Genomic DNA, 9,480 nt, shown 5'->3' with positions numbered 1-9,480 from the left:
TAAAAAGTGATGCGTGGGAAGAAATACCCTTCTTCTGTGGCTATTTGTGTGCTGTGTGTATTATGTCTATGTATGGTACTAAATAACAGCCACCAGAAGGGAAGCCTCTGAACTAAGACAACACCTTGAGACTGGTGGTGTGGAAAGGAGGAATGAGCCAGCATCTTTGATAATATCTTTTCTCTGTTGAGTTATCCTGGAAAAGCCTACTTCTATTTTATGAGCTGTGCAGACAGTTATGAAATACATAAGCTACTTTTACTTGGGTTTTCTGTGGCTTGCAGCTGAAAGCAGCCTAGTTACTGTAGTTAGTAAGGTACAACCATGTAGCAGATAGCTTTGTGGCTAGCTTTGTGAATTCACAGGTCCCAGGCCAGGAACAGCTCTAGACTTTTTACATTGGAAGAACAAAGAATAGCGGTTTAATTGGAATATGGAGGTTAATGCTGTGTAGGCATAGCAATTTAGAAAAAGACTGAAGAGTCATTTGTATTTGTTTAGAAGGGGTGTTTTAATGGATATTATAAAGTATTAAACCGCTCTGATCTCTTCCCATGCTACACCTGTTTATGCCGATGTGCAAGTTGTCTTCACGTTTACCTCTTGTGCTGGTTTGGACCAATGCTCCCAAATCTTTATTCCCTCTTTGTATTAGAATTTGTAATACATCTACACCCCGTGCCATGTACCTTTGCAGTACCTCTCACTAGAGTACAAAGGAATATATATCCTCCATCTCACTGATGTTGGGCTTGGCCATAAGAATTGTTTTGGCCAATGAAACATAAGCAGAAGTGACATTGTGCCAGTTGGGCTGAGGGGGAGGGGTAGCCTTAAAAAGGATATCATGTTTCCACTCATTTTTTTGTTGTGTTTCTGTGATCCACTAGAAGAATGTGCCCTAGGTAGCTAATGCCCTATCAGCTTGGGCCCAGAATTAAGATATATGGAATAGATGGGAACCCAACCAAAAGCCTGGGTTCCAACCTGGCCTACCCGAGCCTAGACTAGATCAATGAACCAGGCCAATTCATGAAAAAAATAAATGCTTGTGGTTATAAGCCATGAAGAATTGAAAGATGTTTCGTAATTAAAACAAAAAACAAAACATCAACAAACAAACTCTGGAGGCACACGTTTTCTCCTCCCGATTAGGTGGACAGTTGGGCACATTCCTTCAGACACATTAAACTCTTTGTGTCCAAGTCCAAACAAGCAAGGCTGAGAGAGAGGAAGCACTTGCCTCTCTCTGTGTGAGCCCTTCTTGCAAGTTCCCTGTCTCAAGATGTGCCTCCCAGGATGACTGATATTGGCAATATCGACTTCCTCCAAGGGAAAACCCCATCCCTAGCTACAGGGATGGTGATACCCCTAGCAGGACAAGTACATCAGAACAGTACACAGGAGTTCCAACTTCTATCCATTTAATTAAAAAGACAAAAATGACTACTATGGAGACCAAGAAATCAGAAAGCCAGAGGAAAAGTAAGTGCACCCTGCCTGGCACCCACAGATGATTTTCATGGTTGATTTTATTTTTTCAGGTGGTTTGACATTATTAATCACATCCTGTACCATAAGTGAAAAAACTTGGAGTGTATTCAAAGTGATACTGATCTACATTCCCTTATTCCAAACCCTTAAGTACCAATGTGTTTTGGAATTGAGGATTTTAGATGGCACGCGCACAGTCTAAGAATTATCATTTTTTTCTTTTAAAACCAACTTTAATGGAGTATAATTTACATATAAGAAAACATCCGTTTTAAGTGTACCCAATGAGTTAAGGCCATTGTATACACCCTTATTTTTTTTTCAGGGTGGAATAGTTCTTTTTTAAATTTATTTGCTTGTTTTTATGTATATACCCTTATGTAACCAAGACCGCAATCAACATTCCCATCATGAAAGACAGGATCAAAAGAATGTGTGTAAATAATGTCAAATATGTACACATTTGGGGAAGGATACCTACTGGGGAGTGAGCCTGAGTGGGAGGTTACTTTGGCTATGTATGGTACGTTGGCCTTTTTCTGTTTTGTTTTTTTTTTTTGCCATGTTGATGCGTAAACTTTATCAAAATAAAAACGTTTAACTTGTAAAAAAAATTCCCATCACCTCAGAAAGTTCCTTCCAACCCTTTTAGCGTTTATCAAATTCCATAATCAAACACACTCATATTTCTGCACTGACATATGTGGATATTCACACTAAATGTTCTAGAGAATATTAATACCTTATGTCATATTGGTTTTCCTACTAAATAAGTTTGTCATAAGCTTCCAGAAACTTTTCAGTTTTCAAAACATTTTGGATTTTAAAATTGTTAAGGGGTTATGAATCTGTTATAAAAAGAGTTATGTGACAATGAAAACAAAATAAGGGTGATAATTACATTATTGTAGTTTTATACATGATGGTTGCTTTATAGAAACACCCCGGATTTACGACAGATGAACTCAAGAGCAAAGGACTTCTAAATAATCTTTTGGAAATTAATGTATTTTAAGAAAATTTTATTAACTAGTGTGTACTTTGTATCTAGCAGTATATCTGGCACATAATAGGTGCTGAGTAGTATATTTTGTTTTTTCTTCTACGCAACTCATACCTCTGTACAGTCTTTTTATGTATTGTATTGATGTCTTCTTCAGAAACTCTATTTAAAATCTCTTATTTTTTCCTACTAGTTTTTGCCTGTCACTTCCTACAGAACTGTGCTGTCAAGTGCTAGCCATCGGCCACTTGTGGCGATTTAAATTTAAATTGATGATGAAATGAAATGAAAATTCCATTCTTTAGCCACACTAGCCACATTTCAGTTGCTTGACAGCCACAGGTGACTAGCAGCTACTGTATCAGATAGTGTGGATACGGAACCGTTCTACCATGGTGGAAAACTCCATTGGATAGAGCTGCTCTGTCTTGTTCACCACTTTATTCCCAGTGCCTTGCTCAGTGTTTTGGATTTGGTAGATGATCAACAAATACTTGCTGAATAAATGCTTTTAGTTCATCTGGAAAAGCTGTCATGCAAATGTAAACAAAGATTCTCTTTTGTTTGAACAGCAGTGGTTCTTACAGGCCCAAAATGCTCTCCTTGAAAAACTAAAAAATTAGATTATATTTCATACTGTATTGTAGCTTAGATTATTATTAGTTTTCAGTCATGAGCGCTTATCTTATGCCAGGCACTATTCAAAGTGCTTTACACATAGTACCTCATTCATGTTCATGACCTTATGATGATACTTTGTTCCCAATTTACAGATGAGGAAACTGAGGTGCAAGAGGAAAGTAACTTGGGTAGGTTCACATAGCTGTTAAGTGACAGGGCCAGAATTTGGACCCGCACAGTCTGGCTCCAGAGGCCAAATAATTAAATACAACACTGAGCTCCTTGTGATTATTTTAAATAAGGACCATTTTGTCTCTTCTTTTCACTATTTAAACCTCTTTTTTTTATGTTCCTATTTAATTGCACTTAGCTAGGACGTCCTGAAAAATGTTAAATAGCTGCTATAGCCCTACATCCTTGTGAGTCCCTGATTTTAATATGAATGTTTCTGCCTTTAACTCTAAAGTATGATATTACTGTTGTTTTTTGATGATTATCTTGATCCAATTAAGGAATTTTTTTTTAAAGTCTTTATTGAACTTGTTACAATATTGCTTTTGTTTTATGATTTGGTGTTTTGGCTGGGCGGCAGGTGGAATCTTTGCTCACCAACTAAGGATCCAACCCAGACCCCATGCATTGGAAGGCAAAGTGTTAACCACTGGACTACCAGGGAAGTCCCAAGGAACTTAGTTTACTCAGATTTTTTAAAATTCAGAAATTGCTGTTGAACGTTATATGATATATCTCTAGAGAATATCATTTGTTTTTTTTCCTTTAATTTAATAAATATCATGAGTAGATTTCTTAATGCTAACCACCATTCTTGGAATAAACTGTACTTTGTTATGGTGTGAATTCTTTTTATTACTCCATTATTGGATTTTATGTCAATATTCAATTTTGTCTTTGTAACAAAGTCATAGTGAGAATAGAAGAATTCTTTTTTTTTTTTTTTCTGGTGCTCTTTGCCTTGGGTTTTAGTAACCTGGTTGTGGTAGCCTTGTGGAATAAACTAAGAATTTTTCTCCTTTTGGAGGTGATCCCATGTTTCCCTAGATTTCAGAGATGGGATTTGGGTACCCCCATCTCACTCTCTTCTTCCAGAGGCGCCCCCAAGTACCACCCATCATTTAACCACTAGGATTTTTTTTTTTTAACTGCCAAGGCCCTTTTCTTTTCTTTCTTAATTTTTTTGGCCATATGGCTTGTGGGATCCTGGTTCTCTGACCAGGGATGGAACCCAGGTCCTCTGGAGTGGAAGCACAGAGTACTAAACACTGGACCGCCAGGAAATTCCCACTACCAGAATGTTTTCTTACACTAGCTCTCAAAGCTCCTTATAAACTGGACTTGCCTACTGATCCTCAATAAAGCCTGCCTATCATTCAGCTTTCTCACATTCCTTCCACAGGCCTCAGACCTTCCTGCTTCCAAGCCTTTACTAATTTCATGCCACGTGCCCTGCTAAATCCTAATCATGGAGTTTGAGGTGGAAGTTTGGGATGCTGTTGATTATGGCAAAATAAAACTAATATTTGAGGCAGAGACTGTGGGTAGCTGCTTGACACCCCTCACTTTATATGATCCTTAGGATCCTGGGAAGCTTTGTTATTTTTCTTTTGCAGATGGGAAAAGAAACTTGATAAATGTCACACACTAATTAGTGGAGGTGCCAGAATTTAAAACCAGGACTGCTTAACTCCAAACTGATTGCTGTTCCCACTACAGCATGTCTCACCTCCTCCATTGTGTTCCCAGGCTACAGTCTCTCACGTTCACCTGCACGTCCTCCGTGCTCCATTAGCAATTACAGGCTGTACCACACCATTTTATATTACATATACTCTTTTGTATTTTCTATTGTTTCCTCTGTAGTTTTGCCTCACACAGGGCAATTACTAACTGAACCTCTGCCTGTTTATCTGACTCCAAATTTGGGTATCTTTTCTTACCTTACAAAAAGAACAGAGGGAGAAATCAAAGGGAAAGACCAAATACAAAGAACTTTGATTGTGTTAGTCTTGGCTATATACTGTAAAAAAAAAAGTCCCTTTCAACATAAGTTTAATTCTGCGTGGTCTTCCAAGGGCTTTTTAGCGACCCCTGCAAATATCAGTGCCTAAAGAACGAAGAGATTTGGCATTTCTGATTACTGATGGCTTCCCCACCCAAGAACATCAAACAACGGCAAGACGCTGGAAATCGCACCTACAGCACAGACTTCCTAACAAGAAAAGCTAGAAGATAACGCAGTCCCTCCAAACCGCAGGCGCGACCCGGCTCTTGCCCCTCCCAGCCTCAGCCGGGTGGAACATTCCGTGAGACAGCTTTGACAGAGCGCCCACTCGGAGTCACGTGGAGCAGGAGCGTACTCGCGGCGCCTTGCGGGATGACGCTAGCTAGGGTTGCCAGGGGGCGGGGCAAGGCGCCGCGGAAGGGGCGGGGCGAAGGAAGCCGGCCGGGGAGGCGGGGCAGGCAGAGTGGAGGGGCGGGCGGAGAGGGGCGCGCGGGAGGGGAGGGCCCAGCGTATTATGGGATGCGGCGGTGGAATGGCGCTGGGCGCGTGATTTTGAACAAACCCGGGTCTGTGTCTCGGAGGCGCCGCCGCCGCCGCGGCTGCTGGGAGCCCAGGGAGCGCGGCGTGAGAAGGAGGCGGCGGCGCCGCCGGCATTGGTGAGTGTCAGCCCCTGGGGTGGGGGCCTCTGGGCGGGCGGGAAAGGGGGCGCTGCGGGTGGTGGCGCGGGCGGAGGGCGCCGGACCGCCCCCTCCGGGAGCCCGGGCGAGGGGGTCTTGGTGGAGAGCGGGAACCTGTAGTGTGGGGACCGCCGCGCCGCATCCCCGGGCCGCAGGGGGCGGGAGGAGCCTCCGGGCTCGGCCCCTTCCCGCCGGCACTAGAGAGGGCGGCTGTCACCCGGCTGGGCCGGCGCTCGGCCGGCAGCCCGCCCTTCCCGGCGGTCTGGAGGAAGGGCTCCCACGGCTGTTGACACGCACACTGTGCGGCCCGAGGAGCCGCCGTGTCGGCCCCGGGTTCCTAGGAACCGGTTTTGCTGCTGTGTCATTTTGTACCAGCTCCTCCTTTCCCTACTGCCCGCCACCCCGTTCTTCCTACGCCCCTTTGTATGATGTCTTCTTCGTGTATGTCCGTTTTCCTCGCGAAGCCCACCAGCCAAATGTCATAATGTTCCCGAGGTGCACGGGGGAAGGGAGCGGGCCAGGACTTAGCCTGGCCAAGCAACGGTAAACACCAAGCAGAGTGCGGGTGGACGGGGCTGGCGGTGGGGAAATAAAGTTGAAAGATGAAGAAATTGGGAAGGCTTGATACTCTCAGCGTCTAGCAGGCAGCATATAGAAACGGCGACTGGGCTGGGTGATAGGCAGCACTTGTTTAAGCCTGAAGCTATCGACTTTTATATGGAGTTGTCATCCAAGCAAGGTAAGGAAATGCCTTTTTTCAACTTCTGCCTTTCTTTTCGTAAACTAACTTGTAAAAAAGACAGTAGAGTGGCTCTGTTCGAAACCTTGAAATTCAATTTGCTCATTTCAGGCAGGTCTTTTAGAGCTTATGCTGTAGTTGAATGGTAGGTATAGAACTCAGCTTTTAAATGGGTGGTTATCAAATCTGAAATTAACAAAGGTAGCCAACGTAGTTTTTTTTAAAAATTCTGTACCCGTCAGAAGCCTTGCAGCTTATGTTTTCTTGATATTTCCTTGATGATTAAAATATGGGTATATTCTCTTTTAGTTATTTATTAAACTGCATGATGAGAGGAGCTGGTGGAGCTGGGTAGGTAACTCTAGGGTCTTGTTCTAAAGCAAGCTGCTTATTTTCACTGTATCAAATACATACATCAGTGGCAGATTTTATTCTTAATTTGGTGACTTAGATTCTAAAGACATTTGGCAAAGGATTTTAACTTAGAATTTTAATTACTGTATTTCAGAAATTATTCACTTATGAATAGGTTCAGTACATTTCAAACGTAGTTGTACTTTGACATATTAAACAAATGACAAACGAACTGGAAGTCACAGTGTTTATGGACAGAAATGATCAGACGAAATTAAGTGGAAAATAGTTCAGAACTTTATTTTGAAAACTAGACGTTTTGACCACAGTATCTGCCTGAGAATCAATGCCTGTAATTTACAAATGTATCTGAGAGGTCGGACTTGCAGCTGGAAATAGCTCATTCTGTCAAAAGTAGTGCTGACGGTGGAGGAAAATGTCAGAGCTGGTGCATGACGTTAAAGGTCTTGATCCTGTTTTTAGTGTCCGAGATGGACAGTGAATAAAAGGCATTCCATCATCTCTCAAGTTGCTTTCCTGAAAATAAAAGAGTTTGGGCTCTTTATTGTCCTTCTGCCCCCTTTCGCATGTTTTCTGCTCTTCAGACAAAAATGTGCCCGACTCGGGACCCCGCAGGTAGCGCGACTTGCTTTCGCCTTGCTTACCGGGCCCGCAGGAGCACCATCTTTCGTGGCCGGGTGAAAGGTCTCGGCGTGGGCTGTGTGTGCATGTGTATCTCCCCGAGCATTTGAAGGTTGGCGGGGCCGGCGGGAGGTTTCCCCGGATATGTGGGTGTGCGCCTCTCGGGAGGGGAGGGCGAGGGAGGGGAGGAGGAGGAAGGGGGAGGTTACTGGCGGCGGCGGCGGCGGCCCGGGCTCGGGCTGTCGGGGAAGCTGCTGAGCTGTGATGGTGATGACGAGGTGAAAATGGCGGATCTTTCGAAATACAATCCCGGCCCCTGACATACCAGAGGCGGCGGCCGCGGCGGCGTCGCCACCCGGGCTCCCTTCTCGGCCCCCAGGATCCCTGTAGCGCTCCAGTTCGGGCAGACTGGGGAAGGAAACGGCTGGCCGGAGCTACCGTGCACAGGCAAAACAAGCACCGCCCGGGCTCGAAATTGCCCGGGACCTTCTGGAGCCCCCGCCTCGGAGCCGGAGGGAGGAGAAAGCGGCAGCCGCCGGAGGTAGAGGAGAAGGGGATACCCGAGGGCTGCTCTGTTTTGAGGGCTCTTTATTTGGGGGAGGGGGTAGATGGGAGAAGAATTGCCTTGTGGGTCAAGGAATGACTAGTTCAGAGTGCAAAGAATCAGTAGCCTCGTAATGACATCAACATTATTCTTTGAGTATTAAGAGGGCTCGAGTTTGCTCTTATACCTAAGGCTGCTGCTGAGGCCTAGAGGAACCGCTAGCAGTTATCATGATTTCCTGATTTAATATTTAAAATATCCTCTCTGGCGGGTGTTGGTTTGATGATGTTCAGTAGTTTATGGGGTTGTATGTTTCTTTAGGGAGGCAGAGCATTGGCATTTTATTCTGTATTTAAGCTCTGTGTCTTAGATCATAGTCTATAACTTGTTGGGGTGTGGATGGTCACATTTTTTGAGCATATGGACCAGTTTTGTTGTCACTAAAACTGTTGTCTTTTTCTTTTATGGCTCTGTCATCTATAGAGGGCCCCTTGGCCCCTGCCATTTGGCAAATAACAATTGAGATACAGTCAGTCATATTTGATATCCATGTTTTTCCTTGCGTCTCATCCATTTCATGAATTCAGAGAGAAAAGTTATGGAAGATTTTACAGTAGATTTTATGACTCAAGTGAAATACAGCTCTGGGAGCTCTATTTTGGTTCACAAGTTTTATCTTCATTAAGAAGGAAGTTGTGATGGCTTGATGTTCACACTTGATATGAGTCAAATTTTAAGTTGGTTAAAGATGAATTGAGACCTCTGTCTTATTTTACTTTACATACTGGACTTATTGGCCCTTTGTTTAAAGAGCTGGAGAATTGGATTGATTGACTTTATGACATCCCTAGTCTGATTTCATTAGGTTACCTGAAGATCCGTGTATGTTTTAGATTGTGCTATAGATCCCCAACAGTAGTGTTACTGAAAAGTTACATGTGAATCAAATTTTTACACATTAATTTGGGGCCCTCTGTTTTTTTTCCAGCTTTTGTAATGGAAGCTTGGGTCAGTGGAAGGTTGAGTATATGAGTGAACAGAGAGGTGAATGTTTAAGACATGTCCCCTGGTAATGTTTATGATTAGCAGGGATTTTCCTTATCCAAGTTTCCTACAAAGAGATATCATATTATGTCATACAGTATTATTCATTGTGTTTTATTCAGAGAAGAAATGTTTTCTGTGTATGTGTGTGTATAGCTTGGATATTTGTGTGTCCAAATTCATTTGCTAGAAGAATAAGAGACCAAAAAAAATTTTTTAGGGGAAATAACTGAGAGGTACTCAGAGGTTTTAGTTAATGAATTTTCTAAATCATTTTTTTCTGCTAGTCTTGTTTTATCCAGTAGGAATTTGGCCATTGTTGTTTTTCTTGTAGCTTTTATG

At 43.2% G+C, this 9,480-nt stretch overlaps 1 protein-coding gene across 9 annotated transcripts in view; it reads left to right on the top strand.

Moving 5' to 3' along the window:
- The first annotated feature begins 5,638 nt into the window (after nt 1-5,638).
- Nucleotides 5,639-9,480, top strand: part of LIN54 (lin-54 DREAM MuvB core complex component) — a 68,450-nt gene continuing 64,608 nt past the window's right edge. For 3 of the 9 annotated variants that reach the window (XM_057727306.1, XM_057727305.1, XM_057727301.1), the window contains exon 1: nt 6,399-6,554. In XM_057727306.1, coding sequence (XP_057583289.1) covers nt 6,533-6,554 — 22 coding nt within the window. In that variant the 5' untranslated portion in view covers nt 6,399-6,532. The other 6 variants (XM_057727307.1, XM_057727302.1, XM_057727308.1 and 3 more) reach the window with 4 other exon arrangements.

This window comes from Hippopotamus amphibius, chromosome 3 (assembly GCF_030028045.1).
Source record: "Hippopotamus amphibius kiboko isolate mHipAmp2 chromosome 3, mHipAmp2.hap2, whole genome shotgun sequence".
Taxonomy (NCBI): domain Eukaryota; kingdom Metazoa; phylum Chordata; class Mammalia; order Artiodactyla; family Hippopotamidae; genus Hippopotamus; species Hippopotamus amphibius.
Note: the sequence above shows the minus strand (reverse complement) of the source record. Positions and strands in the feature narration are given on the sequence as shown.